The sequence below is a fragment of the Quercus robur genome, chromosome 2 (genome assembly GCF_932294415.1).
Source record: "Quercus robur chromosome 2, dhQueRobu3.1, whole genome shotgun sequence".
In the NCBI taxonomy this organism is placed as follows: domain Eukaryota; kingdom Viridiplantae; phylum Streptophyta; class Magnoliopsida; order Fagales; family Fagaceae; genus Quercus; species Quercus robur.
The window spans coordinates 90,992,923-91,010,662 of record NC_065535.1 but is presented as its reverse complement, the minus strand read 5'-3'; the positions used below and the strand labels follow the sequence as shown (position 1 = coordinate 91,010,662).

Here is a 17,740-nt window from a genome sequence, read left to right as displayed (position 1 = left end):
AGTTCATTAGACCCTTTAATTAGCCTCTTCATTAGTCAAATGCGATTTGAGTGACATTTTGTTTCAAAAATAAACTTTTTAATCTACAATTGATGCAAACCATTGGATTATTATATAATTCTTCTCAGTAACCTAACCAATTCATCCATATCATTCATCCCTATGCATGAAACAACCCCTTCCCACCATTACCAAAAGTTCTACCTCTGCTCCACTACATAATTATGACCAATCACCAGTTACCACATCATGCAATGCATGGTCTCCACAACCATTGTTGCAACAATCAACTTCATAACGATACATTTCATCATGTTTCAATTTAAAATACCATTTCAGTACTCAGTTCACCAAATTACTTGGAAAGTATGGAGTGAATTAATTCCTCCTCTTGCTTCTTGCAAGTACTTTTGATTTGAGGTAGTTCAGCTATTTAAGGTTTATGCTTTGTTAAAGTGTGGCACTCTATATCACTAAATTGGCATAAATTTCTTCAGATAGAGCTACAAAAATGGACATAACAAAGCCACATCAATCTTTTGTACATTTGCTTGAAGTTTCTAACTTGGCATAATGTTCTTCCAAATACTGGAATTTGAAAGTTTTCCAGTATATGAAACTCCTTTATTATCTTCTAATTTGTGTCTGCAGCCATTTTCTATTGTTTTTAGTGAGAGTTTATGGAAACGCATCTCCAGAACTATTTTTTACTCTCTTAGCAGCTTTCTTCACCTATAAAACAAAGAAAATGAACCATCAGATGAAATTGACAAATGATGATATATGTAACTTTTTATGTCGAAGTGCATTACTTCATTCTCCTAGTTAGTGCATAGAGTAATCATCCAAAGGCATAATGCTTGCACGATCAATGCCACTATGATTCCCATCCAGAGTCCCTGTGGATTAGATTCAAAATACACATTCATATGATTAGTGTTTTCCTTTTTCTTTTTTTTTTTTTTTTTTTTGGTCAGTGAAAGAATGTGTAAAGATTAACCGAAAATAGGAAGAGGCAAAGAAATGGAAAGATATGAAGTCACCTTTCCACCAATATGGAAGACAAAAGCTAACAATATAGCTACGGGAATTCCTAGAAGATACTAAGCTCCTAGATTAACAAAGGCCCCAATCTTTTGCCATCCACATCCTCTAGCAACGCCTGAAATTTTCAATCAAATCATAACTAGAGGAAAAATCAGTCGCGTTAACATTAATTTTCTCCTAATGATGGTCTAAGTGTCAGCTTACCTGTATGACGGCATAAATAGAAATAGGATTTTAGAGCTAGAGAACACATTTGAAAAAACTATTGGATGTCTTGTATTTAGCTATATACCCTGTACTTCAGCTATGACTACGCTTTGGTGGATCTACTTTTAGTACCTTAGTATGGGAGCCTATATTTAGTATTTGGATGCAAATCTACAAATTCTATCTAGTTATAAATGTGTTAATCCCAAGGTGTTGCACAAATATTCAGCAAAAAAAAAAAAATGTAGCACCAACGAATGCAAGAAATTCATTTAAATGTTTGGAGTGATTGCAAAGTATAGAAATAAAAGGTTGCTGCAGACCTAAAAGCACAGATTGAAGACCATTGAAAAAGTGGGATATTGCAACCAAGAGTAAGATTTCTCCCATATATCTTACAACTCCTTCTACCTGGTTGTAATAGTAACCCCAAACATTACGACCCAATATCAGGGCTGTTCCTCCTAGAATGCCCTTTGTAGCAACCAAGGATAGAGTAACACGAACTGCTAGGCGAGCTGCTTGGGGTCTCCTAGAACCTAGCTCATTTGAAACTCTTTTGCAAGAAATGATATGTCCACAACATTTTTACAAAAATTTTACAACAAATCCTAAGTGGCAAATTGTTACTGGTTGTTATTGTTAGGGCAAAAAAGTAATCTTAGTGTTAGGTTCAAATTTGAACCTATAACAACTAACCACCTATGATTTGTTGTGAAAATGTTGTAAAAATGTTGTGGACGTAGTACCTCTCTTCTTATGCTGAACTAACAAAAAACAAGAAAAAGAAAAAAAGAAATATTGGTACAGAAAGATGCAGATTGAGGTAATACAACATTTTGTTTGAGCTCAGATTGACCTTGTTGTACTACTCAACCCCAGGGGTATCATATAAATCATTGAACATGTGTTAAGGCTAAAAAACATGAGTAAAGTTTCAATGCAGGCTCAAACTTAATCACAATTACAAAAATATTATGTGTAAAAAATAGAAATCAAAGAGATGGAACTGTTGAACCTAATTCGTTCTGCAATATAAGGAACCGTTGTATGGTAGACAATGAAAAGAGCACGTCTTGCTGGGTTTGGAGGAATTCCATAAGGTCCTGCAACCTGTTAAAACAACGATGAGGACTGTGGCCACCAAAAATAACACTAATGTATTAATAGTTTTTTTTTTTTAGGGTTTTATTTTTTTAATAGTTTTATTTTTTTAAATAATGCTGATGTGGAAAAACGTGGGAGCTTCAAAAGTTTCGGTTTTATATATATATATATATATATATATATATATAGATTAACTTAAATTAATTAAGTTAAACAGAAACTAATTGAAAATAAAGAAAATAAAAACCCTACCTACCCCACTTTCACTTACACACATAGTTTTAAAAACTGGATCGGACTAGTCGGTTCGATCGGTCAATGGGAACCGGCCCTCAATTCAGTACGGTTATGTCATAAAACCAGAAATAGACTAAAAAATGTTAAATAGTAAAAACCGGCCGGTTCAACTGGAGAACCGGGAACCGGCGCAGTCAAACCGGTTACTGACCGGTTTGTCTTTTCTCACCTAAAACTACGTCGTTTAAGTGGAGGAGTCCTAAAACCTAACCCTAACAGCTAACACTCTCATCTGAACTCAATTCTCTCACTCTCAGTGTTCTCACTTCTCACTTCTCTCAACTCTCAGGTCTCACGCCTCTCAACTCTCACGACTAACCGTCAAGCGGCCTCACCGTCTCACACTCTCACCTAGGGATGGCCATGGGTAGGGTATGGGTAGGGTATACCCATACCCAACCCAATTAATTTATCCATGGATATCCAATTACCTTACCTAATTAGTATCCATACCCAATTATTACCCAGTTTGTTTACCCATGGATATCCATACCCTACCCAAACCCAATTTTTATAAAATCACCAAATATGCTCAAAAATCACTAAAAAGACCAAAATATTCTCAAAATCTCTAAAATGAGCAAAATATCCATGAAACCTCTAAAATGGCCAAAATACTCCTGATTCTCTAAAATCACCAATTATGCTCAAAAACCACTAAAATGACCAAAATATCTCAAAATCTCTAAAATGAGCAAAATACCCATTAAATCTCTAAAATGACCAATATACCCCCAAAATTACCAAATATGCTCAAAAACCACTTAAAATTACCAAAATACCCCCTAAATCTAAAAAAATGACAAAATACCCCCGAAACCTAAAAAATGACTAAATACCCACGAAACCTAAAAATGTCCAAAATACCCCCGAAACCCAAAAATTATCAAAAATACCCCCTAAACCTAAAAAATGACCGAAATACCCCCGAAACCTAAAATTTGACTGAAATACCCCAGAAACTTAAAAATTACCAAAATACCCCCGAAACCTAAAAAATGACCGAAATAACTCCTAAACCTAAAAAATGACTGAAATATCCCCGAAACCTAAAAACTTACTAAAACACCGCTGAAACTTGAAAATTACCAAAATACCCTTGAAACCTAAAAATTGACCGAAATACTCCGTAAACCTGAAAAATGACCAAAATACCCCCGAAATCTATAAAATGACAAAAATGCCCCTAAAACCTATAAAATGTCTAAAATACCCTCAAACCTATAAAATGACCAAAATAAGCCCTAAACTTGTAAAATGACCAAATATGCCCAAAACCTCTAAAATGACCAAAAATAACCCCAAACCTCTAAAATTACCAAAAATACCCCGAAGCCTATAAATCGACCAAAATAGCCCTAAACCTCTAAAACAACCAAATACCCCCAGAAAATATCTAAAATGACCAAAACACCCTTGAAAACTTTAAAGTGACTAAAGTACCCCTTAACCTATAAATGACCAAAATACATTTGTAACCTTTTAAATTACGAAAATAGAGGTTTGGGGTATTTTGGATGTTTCAAGGGTATTTTTGTCAAGATTAAAGGTTTTAAGAATATTTCAGTCATTTTTTAGGTTTTGAGGGAATTATGGTAATTTTTTTTGGTTTCGGGGTTATTTTGGTCATTTTTTTAGATTCTAAGGGCATTTCAGTCATTTTTTAGATTACGGGGGAATTTTTTTTTCATTTTTTAGGTTTTAGGGGTATTTCGGTAATTTTTATATTTTGGGGCTATTTTGTTAATTTTATAGATTTCGGAGGTATTTTGGTAATTTCAAGGTTTCAGGGGTAATTTTTTATGTTTCAGGGGTATTTTGGTCATTTTTTAGGTTTTGGGGGTATTTTGGTTATTCTTTAAGCTTTGGGGGTATTTCAGTTATTTTTTAGGTTTTGGGATCTTTTGGTCATTTTTTAGGTTTCGAAGTTATTTCAGTCATTTTTTAGGGTTGGGTGTATTTTTATCATCTTATAGGTTTTAGGGGCATTTTTGTCATTTTATAGGTTTTGGGGTATTTTGGTAATTTTATAGGTCTCAAGAGTATTTCGGTCATTTTTTAGATTTAGGGGGGTATTTCAGTAATTTTTTTATGTTTCGAGGGTATTTGGTCATTTTTTAGGTTTTGAGGGTATTTTGGTAATTTTTAGGTTTCGGGGGGTATTTTGGTCATTTTTTAGGTTTTAGTGGCCTTTCAGTCATTTTTTAGGTTTAGGGGTTATTTTGGTAATTTTTAGTTTCGGGGGTATTTTGGTCATTTTTAGGTTTCGTGGGTGTTTCAATCATTTTTTTTAATGTTTCGGGGGTTTTTTGCTAATTTTTAAGTTTCGGAGGTATTTCGGTCATTTTTTAGGTTTAGAGAGTATTTCGGTAATTTTTTATATTTTGAGGGTATTTCGGTCATTTTTTAGGTTTCAGTGGTCTTTTGGTCATTTTTTAGGTTTATGGGGTATTTTGGTAATTTTTAGTTTTCGGGGGTATTTTGGTCATATTTTAGGTTTTGGGGGTGTTTCGGTCATTTTTTTTATGTTTCGGGGATATTTTGGTCATTTTTTAGGTTTGGAGTGCATTTCGGCAATTTTAGAGGATTTTATGAATAATTTGGTCATTTTCAAGTTTTAGGGGCAATTTGGTAATTTTGATTATTGGTTAATTGGGTGGGTTGAGGTTTACCCATAATAATTTGGTTGAGTTTGGTTTGAGTTAGATCTAATTAGTTAAATGGGTAATAATGGGTAAATGGATAATATCCAAACCCTACCCAAAATATTTGGATAATATCCAAACCCTACCCAATTACCTTCTACCCATTAAGAACTGGGTATTACCCAGAATAATTGGATCGGGTAGGGTTGGATATCCATTACCTAATGGGTATGGCCATCCCTACTCTCACCCACTCTGCGAGTCACGCGGCACGCCTCTCTGCCTCGCCCTCTCACGCCTCTCTGCCCGCTCACTCTCTCTGCCTCCACGCACGCCGCCACGCCCTCAAGCATAACGGCACCACGCCCACGATCTTCTCTTCGCCCGATCAAGGTATGGTTCAATTTCATTTTTCATTTTTCCCTTTCTTAAATAAATAAAAAAAGGCTGTAAATGGTTGTTTGATATGAGCTATGGTTTATGATTTTAATGTTTTCGGATCTGGGTTTTTTGGGGGGTTTTGGTTGTGACATTATTTTCTTTGTGCGATGAATTGATTGTTTGATATGAGTTACTGTTTATGATTTATGTTTCAGATCTTGTTCCTTTTTGCGGTTTTTGATTTTATTTGGTTTCTATTTGTTTTGAGTGATTGTTTGAAGGAAAATATTTTACCTCCTTCCATTAAGACACAATGGAAATGTACAAGCAAGTGATATATCTAGGGTATGGGAGCTTCGGAGAGGTATGGCTTGTGGAAAACAAAAAGACCACAGAACTCTTTGCCATGAAATGCATTCAGTGTGGTCAACAGGTACATACTTTTTTTCCCAGTCCATAAATATATATTTTTTATAACACTTTTGATTTTGCCTCAAAATTCTTATATATATATATATATATATATTTGCATCATCATAACCTTAAAACAAACCGAAAGTTTGGTCCTTAAGAGCTCAATGATATATAACTCTTTGTATGTCTGTGCTTAGCGTATACATGTGTCGGGTTCACAGCTGCTCTATTATGAATGGATCCACTGAATGTGGCTAACCATAATTAGTCTGCTTAGTAGCCAAACCCAAAAATTTTGGGACTAATACCTGGATGATGTTTTTTTTCCAATTTCACTGTATGTGTATGTGTTTATATATCATTTGATTGGTTGTTTTATTTTTTTATTTTTGGTTGTAGATTGATAACTATGTGGCTAGAGAAATCATAATCCAGAAATCGCTTTATCATCCCAACGTAATTCAATTCAAGGAGGTACGTGCTTGTGTTGCATGTGCCAATTTTTCTTTTAATGAATAAATACATACATACATACATGCATATATATATATATATATATATAGGTTTTGTTGGAGTATATATGGCTAAGTTTGAATTCTAATATTTAGGGAAGTGGTTGGTGAAGATGTGGAACTGAAAGGGAGGTTCTTTGGAGGAGGGTTATAGAGGCAAAATATGGGTGTGAATGTTGTTTTTTTTGGGGGGGGGGGGGGGGGGGGAGTGTTGCACTAAAGGTGTGTCTGGGCCCTATACTGTGAGTCTTTGTAAATCCGTAAGATGGGAAGGTTGAAATTTTCGTGGTTTCTTCAATTTGATGTGGGGGATGGTACTAGAGTGAAGTTTTGGCATGACTAGTGGTGTGGTGATTGCCCTCTTAAAGTGGCTTCCACAATTTATATGTTATCAGTTGTGTCTCATTGGGATATTCGCTTCTCTAGCCCCGTCCAATATTGGGAGTTGGAATCCTTGGTTAACTTTGTGGATCTAATCTATTCCAAGTCTGTTAGGGGTGAGGGAATTGATACACTTTGTTGGAGTCCAGCCATGAGTTGGAGTTTTGAGTTGCGAGAATATATCATTCTTTATCCTCGTCTAATGGCATGTTGTTTCCATGGAAATCGGATTGGTGGTCAAAGGTCCCTTCTAGGGTTGCCTTCTTCTATTGGATTGCTGCCCTAGGAAAGATTTAATCTACGGACAATCTCCGGAAGAGAGGTATTATTGTATAGGATTGGTGCTGAACGTGTAATAGAAGTGGGGAGTCAATTGATCATCTTCTCATTCATTGTCCTATAACTTATGAGATGTGGAAAATGGTGTGCTGTTTGTTTGGTCTCCAATGGTTTATGCCAAAGATGGCTGTTGATATGTTTTCAACTTGGCAGGGTACATTAGGCTGACATCTCAATAGATTTTTGGAATGTTGTGTCATATTGCATCATGTGGTGTCTTTGGCGGGAACAAAATGCTAGAAGTTTTGAGGGATAGGAATGGTCTATCCTTGAAATTAAGGCCTTTTTCCCCTTTTTCTTTGTACTTTGTTGGATTGGAGTGTTGTTTTTCATTTTGCTCCTTGTTTGACCTTTTTAGATTTGGTTGAGCATTGTAATTTGAGAGATTAATTGTACTACTCCCTGAGTACGCCCATGGCGTACTTGGTTTGTTTTTTTCTCAAAATTATTTTTTCATTATTCATAAAAAACAGTTTGAATTCTATTTTTATTATTTTTAATGGTGCAATTTGCAGGTTTTTTGAATTTTTGGGTGGTTTTGAGTTCAACCTGTCTCTGCATTGTGATGGAGTACATTGTGATGGAGTACGTTGAGGGTGGAGATCTACATGATAAAATTTTTAAGAATAGTTCAAAGAAACGGCTTGATGAAAATATGGTTTGTTCATTGTTCTTGACTGATAGCAAGCTCCAATTTTGTGAACTTCAGGTTTTGTGATTGTGAGTTTGTAGTATCATGTTTGTTTGTTGAGAATGTGAGGAAGAATAGAAAAATATTTTGTGGATCTTTTGTGTGTTTTGAAAAATCTACATATATTAGATTCCAGTCTAGCTAGTTGGATTTTACTTTTTATTTTATTTTATTATTAAGTATGCGATTTTATTAAAATATGAGAATACTCTTTGTTCATGATTAGTTAGGGTCAGCCGTTCTTATCATTTTCCTGCATTTTGCTTGATCTAAGGCCATACTCTTTGTTATTCGCTTAATTGATAGGTCTTTTTTGGTGAAAATACACTATTGGTCTCTTAAGTTTACATACTAAGTGCTATTAGTCCCTCAAGTTTGAATTAAGCACTATTAGTCCCTTAGGTTTAAAAAATGAGCTCAATTGGTCATTTCGTTAACAACAGTTAGTTGTTTTAGTGCCTACTTGGCTAACAAAGTTATGATGTGGCAAATTTTAAGTGGCGTGGCATCCAATTTATTATTAAAAAAATTAATATCCAATATCTGACTCATTAAAAAACCATTAATTTATTAGAACCTAGCCTAATTCGGGTGACCCGTTTAGAAACAAATATTCCCAATTTCAAATAACATTACCCAGATGAGATATCCTTAACAACGCTGTCATCCACCACTCAACTGCCTCCTCCTTCCTCGAGACAAATTCCTCTAACACGCAAAGCCACTGGTGTCACATATCTTTTCACGTTGAAAAACATGTGTTATTTTCTTGAGCTTTATGAGTTAGCTACTAGCCTAGTAGACTACTAGTGCCAACTTCATTCACGGACTACATAAAACTCTTTGGTGTAATTACTTGCTCTTCTATACTGTTCTTTTCATTATTCTCTCATAACCACCACAAAAAAATCAGATATTATAATCAATTAATCATGATTAGTTTCGATTTTAAAAGTAAAAGTAATATGTAGCTGGGTTGTTCGTCACACTAGTGATTGTGTGTATTAGAGAGATAGGTCAAGATGGAGGAGGATGGTGGGGAGAGCGGTGGACAACAATGTTGTTAGGGATCCCCTTCTCTAGTTTCAGATCTAGGTAGTATCATTTGAAATTGGGAATACCCATTTCTAAACGGTTCACCCGATTAGATTGGGTTCTTCTACTGGGTTAATAGTTTTTTTTATGTCATATTTGAATCTTGATTTTTTAATATTAAATTTGATGACATGTAACTTAAAATTTGACATGTCATAGCTCTGTTAGCCATGTAGGCAATAAGACTAACAGATTGACCAGTTGTGCTTATTTTTTAAACTTGAGGAACCAATAGAGCTTAATTCAAACTTAAGCGACTAATTATGTTCTGTAGGTAAACTTTAGGGACCAGTAGTGTAGTTTTACCGTCTTTTTTTATTACTTTTACTAATGTGATTTTTGATCTCTTATATATATATATATATATATATATATATATATATATTAATAGCTTAATTACTTTTAACCTAAACTACCAATTAGTCCAATGTACGTGATTAACCAAGTTCAATATTGCAAGCATAAACAACAAAGAACTAAAGCATGTAAAGAGAGAAAATGGGAATGCAGAAAATAAAGCAAACCAAGCAAATCATTTTAAGTGAATCTCCATTATCTTTATGTCATTCGGGGCTACCCCTATCTTTAAGCGAACTTCTTCATTTTGAATTCTATTTTTTTGTGCATTTCCATTTATTTATCCTAGCATTCTAATTTTAGCTACACTCATGTTATTATAATGTTGCTTCTTAACAGCCCAACATTTAAAACACAATGATGAACACAAAGTGTTTAAAAAAATACAAATAGTTATCTAGAAGATCCCCTAAAGAGTTTTAGAACTCAAAAGTGGATGGATTTTTGTTTTTTCTTTCTTCTCCCTTTAATTCCAATACTATGAATTGTATTCACTTATTTTCCTTTGCAAAATTTCAGGCCAGATATTATTTCCAGCAACTTATATCAGGAGTTTTCTACTGTCACACTAAGTTAATAAAAACTAACATTTATATATATATATATATATATATATATATATATATATATATATATATTAGCTTTAGGAAAATATGTGTAGGTCCTGATATGTAGAATTATATTTGTTACCTTTCTCTGCTTGCATTTGACTTTCTCCTTAATTTCCTTTGTGCGGAAGGAAATATGCCATAGAGATTTGAAGCCAGAGAACATCTTATTAGATGGAAGTGATCCTCCATGCCTGAATGGGAAGTTTTTCTCTTTGGTATATGTGAATTGTTTTTTCCTTTGATGTGTTTTATTTGTGTAGTCATATCGGCTGCATTCAAAACCCAAGTCAGTAGTTGGAACTCCACAATATAGTGCACCTAAGGTTTGTTCGAGAGAGTATGATGAGAAATCAACAAACCTTGCCATCATACACTCCCAAACAAATCTCAGGTGCCTTATATTGTGTAGACTGCTGACTTGGGTTTTGAATGCAGCCGACCTGACTGCACAAATAAAACACATCAGAGGAAAAAAAATTCACAAATAACTGAGAGAAAAACTTCCCATACCAAGTTGAATATGTTATTAAACCTTTGAAAAACCAAAATCACAAATCTTCAGGCATGGAGGATTACTTCCATCCAACAAGATGTTCCCTGGCTTCAAATCTCTATGGCATATATCCTTCAGCACAAAGGAAACCAAGGAAAAAGTCAAAAGCAAGTAGAGAAAGGTAACAATTATAATTCTACATATCAGGACCTACATATATTTTCCTAAAACTGAAATATATATATATATATATATATATATATATATATATGTTAGTTTCTATTACCTTGAGTGCAAGTAGGTAATTCTTGATATAAGCTGTTGGAAATAATATTTGGCCTTAAAAGTTGCAAAGGAAAATACATGAATATAATTCATAGTATTGAAATTAAAGGGAGAAGAAAGAAAAATCCATCCACTTTTGAGTTCTAAAACTCTTTAGGATCTTCTACATAACTATTTGTATTTTTTAAAACACTTTGTGCTCATCATTTTTAAGAAGCAACATTATAATAAAATAAGTGTAGCAAAAATTAGAATGCTAAGATGGATAAATGGAAATACACCGAAAGATAGGATTCAAAATGAAGAAATTCGCTTAAAAATAGGGGTAGCCCCTAATGACAAAAAGATGATGGAGATTCGCTTAAAATGAATTGCTTTATTTTCTGCATTTCCATTTTGTCTCTTTACATACTTTAGTTCTTTGTTGTTTATGCTTGCAATATTGAACTTGGTTAATCACATACATTGGACTAACTTGTAATTAAGCTGTTAATATATACATAGAGAGATATCAAAAATCACATTAGTAAGTAATAAAAAAAAAACTTATTAATTAAGCGAGTAACAAAGAATATGACCTTAGATCAAGCAGAATGCAGGAAAATGATATGTATGACCTTAGATCAAGTCTACAACATTTTAACATTAATTTCTACAGTGTTTAAAGTTTAGTTTTTTTTATTTATTTATTTTTTTAAGTATGCCAGTTGGTTTGAGCTTTGTTTTTGTTTTTTTAAGATCTTTATATGTTTATTTTGTACTTGCAATGCAAGTTTACATTGTAAATACATAAAAGTGGTTAATATTATACACATTTGCACAAAAAATGGTAAATATTGTACAAATTTTGTAAATGTGTGCAAAATTTGACAATTTTTTTTTTTGTGTCTACAATATAAATTTACATTATAATTAAGTTCAATGTATACATAGAGATATTGTGAAAATGTTGTGACGCATGTGTCAATTCCTTGTGGGTCAATAAAATAATAAAATATCATATCGGGATCTAACAAAACTAAAAATGTTGTAACATATTGTTGTTATTATAATATATTCACAACTAGTGAGGTGTAAGTTATAGGTCAAAATAAAATAATAAAATAATAAAATATTGAACTGGGATCTGTCACGGTTTTATACGAATGAGATTAACTTTTTATGACATAATTATTATAATTCTTAAAATTAATGTCTCTTTTGATTAATGTAAATCTCTATGTATTTTAAAAATCAAATGATTTATATCTTTATTTTGTGATACAAATAAAATTTAGAATGTAGGTATGTATTTATTTATTCATTAAAAGAAAAATTGGCACATGGAACACAAGTACGTACCTCGTTGAATTGAATTACGTTGGGATGATAAAGTGATTTTTGGTTTATGATTTCTCTAGCCACATAGTTATCAATCTTCAACCCAAAAAAAATAAAAATAAAAATAAAACAACCAATTAGAGGATATATAAACACATACACAAGTGGTGACATTGGAAAAAGACAACGTGCAGATATTAGTCCCAAAATTTTTGGGTTTGGCTACTAAGCAAACTAATTATGGTTGGCCACATTTAGTGAATCCATTCATAATAGAGTAACTGTCAACCCAACACATGTATACGCTAAGCACAGACATACAAAGGGTTATATATCATTGAGCTCTTAAGGACCAAACTTTCGGTTTATTTTAAGATTATATATTGTAAGGACATGGTTTTAAGCCCAAGCACAAGTTGTAAAAGGATATTAGCTCAATGAGTTTAGTATAATAAATTTGTAGAGAGTGAGTCAGAGAATTAGGTCCTGATGAGTTGGACAACAGTTATAATGAGTTTAAAAGGTATTCATGCAAAAACAAGAACTAATTTGGATAAATTCACACTCAACACAGTCTGAGGAGGTAAGTTCTAATATAAACCAATTGAACAGGTTAAAAATGCAATTTTGATTGCTACAATTTTTTATCTCTCAATTTTCTGATCCTTTTCCTTTGGGGCTCCCCTCTAATTTATAGTATGTTTCTTCTTTTATTCTTGCCCTACACGTGTATAGCTGATTGCTTATGCTGATGCTTGTCCCATCAACCTTCTCCAAAAGTCATTAGGGGTGGTTTTAAGGCAGAAAAACCACTGTTCAGAGATCACTTTCTCATTAATGCGGCTAGAGGGTTAGCTGCAGAGCATTCAATGCTGTGGTAGCAGTTTTTTCTTAGATATTTTTGGACTCTCAATCTTCTAGTATCTTCATGGTGCACGTCCCTATCACTGGAACTTCCTAGAAGATCACCTTGATTTCTAGGATATACATTTGAGCTGTGCTTAGCCTATCCAAGGAGATATTCCTCATCGGACCACCTTCTCATTCGTACCCTACTCATGATGTTCTAAGTTTAAACCATTTACTACCATTTATTCATCCTCAGATTACTCACGCTTTAGGCCAAGGCCCAAGGCCTAATATATGGTTTGGGCCTTTATTCCTACAATAGCCCTTCAAAATTTTGATTTTTTCCCTCTCATCTGAGTAGAAAAGTGGGGTTTTGATTTTTTTAAGAGTTTGACACTGCTTAATCCTTTGATTTACAAGCGTAGGAGTACTGTTTTTCGCGCCCCATAATTGTCACTGACACTTTAGAGCCCACGAAGCGTCATTAATTGCTCTAGGCGGCGCTTTGTTCCTTGCATCCAACGGTGAGGTGCAGATCCAACGGTGGACATCTCTCCCGGAATTTTGAGCGGGATAATTCCAACTCAATTTCGCCCTCTATATAAAGCATTGAGGGAAATCATTTTTCCCTCATTTCACAAGTCTTCAAACTCTTCAGAGATTCCCAACACTCAAACTCATAAAGCTCTCTAAGTTCCTAAATCTCCCTAACCCTTTTCTTTAAGAAATCTTTAAAAGATTTTCTCTAAAGGTTTAGGGATTAACACACGTACTAGTCTATGTAAGTCTCTACTTCTTTATACTTTCTTTTTCTCCTCGGCCTTCTTTCTTTTTAAAAAACTTCTTTCGCATCATCTCTTTTTGCTTAGATGGGTAAGTTCAAGCACCTAGTAGACTCTTTGGCCGATATGAACGATTTTAGGGCTAGATACCATATCTCACAGGGAGTGGTCCTGCAATATTGTGCCCCGGACCAGATACTTACAAGATAGAAAAGAAGGTGAAGTTGTCATTCCTATGATCGCCTTCATAGAGGGAGGAATGACACTTCCATGGGTAGGATCACCAAAGATTACTTGATCAATCACGGACTATGCCCCCACTAGTGCACTCCTAACTTGTTTAGAGTTTTAGGGAGTGTAGATGCTCTGAACGATCAGATGAATCTAAAGCTCACATGGCACGATGTAGTTCACATGTATGAGTGTCATTCCCTTGCCAGTGCGGGATTTTATCTCAAGTCCCGATCCGACATCGTTAGAATGATATCCTATCTTCCTAAGTCCAACAAGGGCTTAAAGGATGACAATCTGATCGCCTCCGGGAAGTGGCACAACGGTATTCACTACCCAATTAGGGAGAGAGAGCCAGGTGGGGTACCATAGGATTAGGTCCTTTGGCAGGGAATTTAGACCTTTTAGTTTTTCTTCTTTTCACATTTAACATTTCATCTTCATCCTATGATAGTTTTTATTGATCTAACAACAATTTTCTCCTTGGATGTTTTTTCAGATAAAACTCACGTCGCTCCGAGACTCAGCTTTGTCAACGTTCCGAGTTTCAATAATCTGTTGAGATCAGAAATATTCATAAGTAAAGACAGGAAGCTGCGAGCCATTCACTTGATATTAGACTATGAGCCTCTGTCAAAATCATTCCAGGATGTGGGCTAAGCAATAAGAGCCAACGACCCCAGATTAGCCCGCATAGACGTTTTTGTGCCTGGGTTCTTGGCTTGAGACCTTCCACCAGTGGAGCTGCCTCTTTAACGCCTTCCCAAGGAAGTAGCTGCTCCGAAGGAGGAAACAACCTCTTCACGTCTATCTCTCGAGGCCGAGATTGACCAATTTTGCCTTGAAGTAGAAGGTGAAGTGCCAGAAAGGCCAATTGAACTCTCAAATTCTGAAACTGAATCCGACAGGTTTTTCGCGGCCTATTCTCCGAGATTAGTTGTTTCCTGGGTTGATAATAGTTTTGAAGAAGAGGAAGGGATGGAACTGAATACGAGGAGAGGCCTGAAAGCTTTAGTTGTTGGGAGAACAAGGGGTCCTCGTCTAAGGAGGTCCCCAAGTCCCAAATTCCAGCCAATCTTCCCCTTCCCCCTCCTTCCCCTGTAACCACAGTCGGACTGCTTCCTTGTCCAGACTTGAAGAAAAAGAGAAAAGTACAAGAAGTGGTAGAGGGCAAGGTGGTTTCTTTCAAGGGGGCCAAGCAATCCAAAAATGTTAAGGACAAACGGGCTTCCTCCTTGGATAGTAGGGAGGAATTTGGTGGGGCTAAGGTGCGTTGAGGGCCACGCACTTGGGCCCATCGGATGGAGCTGGAGAGTGCCCCCATCCCCTAGGACGCTACAATTTGGGAGTCTCAGAAAGGGCACGCCTCCTACTTTGCTGTAGAGCAGCCTTTTCTCCTTTCTAGAGACATGGAGGCTCTTAGGCGCACGAGACAACCAGACCTCTTCATGTCATTGAAGAGGGACCTTGCTATGATTAGTTAATCAACACCTTCTTGAGTCAAATACTAAGATACGCTTTCATTCATTATATGTGTATATATATATGACCCCTTTGCTATTTTTGTGCAAGTTACCCAACAAGTTTTTGTGGCTGAGGAGTGGGTCTGAAATACTCGTAATGAGGTTAGGGCTGAGGCCCATTTCTGTGCTAAGGTTAAGAAGGCCCTTAGAGCCCTCAAGCAAGAGCACACGGAGTTAGCTGACAAGCTGACTACTGTAGAGATGGCGCATTTGAGTGCTGAGGACCAACGCCGGTTGCTCCACGTGATTGAGATAGACCTGGCCACCTGGAAACAACTAGTATTGGACCTCAAGGCTGAGTTGCAGAAAGCCAAGGATGCAGCTCAGGTGGCGAGGAAAGCTTCTGAAGCCGCGGAGAAAGCAGCCTACGAATGTGGGGTACTGGAAACGGAAACCGGCTGGCTAAGGAGGTGGCCGGAGTGTGCAGGGATTACTGCACTGAGACATGGGTAGAGGCGCTTAACTGGGCGGGGGTCCTTGCTGACTTCGAGCTGAGGAAAGCTAAGAGCATTTTCTTTCCTGAAGACATACAAGTGGCTCTAGCTGAACTCCCTCCTCCTACTGCTCTACCCCTTCCTCCTCCTGAGCAAATCTCCAGCATCCAAGCCCTTTCTATTGATGTTGAAGTCTCAACAGGGGCAGGTAAGGGTAAGAAGGTCCTATCCTCAGCCAAGGACACTCACTCCGAGGACGCCCTTACGATTAAGGATGTGGTCTCCTAGGCTAAGGAAGCCAAGTCTAAGTCTAAAGCTGAGGATGCAAAGCTCAAGGCAGCTAATTCCAAGGATGGCCCTCACCCAACAAAGGAGTAGTTGTAGGATTTTTTTATTTTATCTTTCTGTCATTTTCTTTTGTTGTGACTTTTGCCCCCGCTTGTAATGTACCTTCTTTTTATCTCTTATGTATTTACTTTATATGCTTTCAAGCTTATTACTATTGCAAATAACATCGAATTGTTGCTACTCTGTCTTTAATAAAAACTAACAATAATACACTGTTAACAATTTAAGTAATTTGATCAAGTACCGGCAACAAAGAATTTTGCCACATACTTGTATTGAGAATTGAACCTTTTGCAATGAAGGTTGAATATAATGGAGATAAATAACATACTTTGTAAAAAATAAAAGGGGCAGACAACATTCATCCTGCTTAACACTTGGATAAATAATTAAGGACTTTAACTTACTCAAAGCCAGCAATCCAAGGAGTTGGGTATAATCCTAGATCTGTTTTGACACTTAGTGAAAGACAAATAGATATCATAGTATTAATTTTCCTCAAGTTTGTGATCCGAGGGACTAGTCATGACTAGGGTTCTATCTAATATTTTGAAAAATGAATAGACATCATTGAGTGTTAATTTTCCCAAAATACGTGATCCGAGGAGCCAGGCATGACTATGATTCTGTTTAACACTTAGTAAGAATGAATGGATGTCATTGAGTGCTAATTCTCTCAAAGTATGTGGTCCGAGGAGCCAGTCATGACTAAGGTTCTATTTAACACTTATAAAGATGTCATTGAATGCTAATTCTCTCAAAGTATGTGGTCCGAGAAACCAGACATGACTAATGTTCTGTTTAACACTTAGAAAGATACTATTAAGTATTAATTTTCTCAAAGCATATGGTCTGGGGAGCTAGGCATAGTATAACTAAGGTTCTGTTTAACACTTATAAAGAACTTATATTTGAGAGCAACTGCCTCATGATATTATGTCTCTAACAAATATGTTGAGATCTACCATGACTCTGTGCCCTACCAATATATACAAATAGGAGGCACAAGTATCCAATAATGTATGTTTGTTTAGATTTATAAAGACTTCCCATAAAATACATATGCTCTTAATATAACGTGTTCTCACTAGACTATCTTCACATCTCTCATGTGATTGAGATAAGAAAAGTCCATCAGATGTATTAAAAATTTAATTACTTGAATCACATCTACAACACTTACATGAGCATATCTGACAATGACATAGCCCTTTGTAATATATTTCACATTACACACTAGTCACATTAAATCTAAATTTATTTGACATCTTATTGTCAAATTTTTCATGTCATCTATATATATATCTAAAAATTGAAGTGTAGCATTTATTGTTGCTACGTTCTTGTTGCGCCACCTCATTCGCCACGTCATTGATCATATAATCTTTATT

The 17,740-nt window shown here is 35.5% G+C and overlaps 2 protein-coding genes across 7 annotated transcripts in view; one reads left to right on the top strand and one right to left on the bottom strand.

Annotated features, from left to right (window-relative positions):
• Positions 1-770: 770 nt before the first annotated feature.
• The window catches only part of LOC126715767 (protein DETOXIFICATION 16-like), a 34,466-nt gene continuing 17,496 nt past the window's right edge, over positions 771-17,740 (bottom strand). The window contains exon 7 of the mRNA XM_050416547.1: positions 771-899. Within this exon, the coding sequence (XP_050272504.1) occupies positions 822-899 (78 nt within the window). The 3' untranslated portion in view covers positions 771-821. The remainder of the gene's footprint in view (positions 900-17,740) is intronic.
• On the top strand, positions 5,554-15,788 carry LOC126715768 (serine/threonine-protein kinase SRK2J-like). Of its 6 annotated transcripts, none has more exons than XR_007651914.1 (4): positions 5,554-5,696; positions 5,966-6,117; positions 6,498-6,572; positions 6,707-7,855. XR_007651914.1 is itself a non-coding variant. In XM_050416548.1 (3 exons), exons 1-3 carry the CDS (start codon positions 5,998-6,000, stop codon positions 14,604-14,606), a joined length of 258 nt encoding a protein of 85 aa, XP_050272505.1. In that variant the 5' UTR covers positions 5,554-5,997; the 3' UTR covers positions 14,607-15,788. The 6 variants fall into 6 exon arrangements, 1 of the variants encoding a protein (XP_050272505.1); XR_007651913.1 differs by having other exon boundaries at positions 5,953-6,117; XR_007651915.1 differs by lacking the exon at positions 6,707-7,855 and adding an exon at positions 9,993-10,069 and having other exon boundaries at positions 5,554-6,117.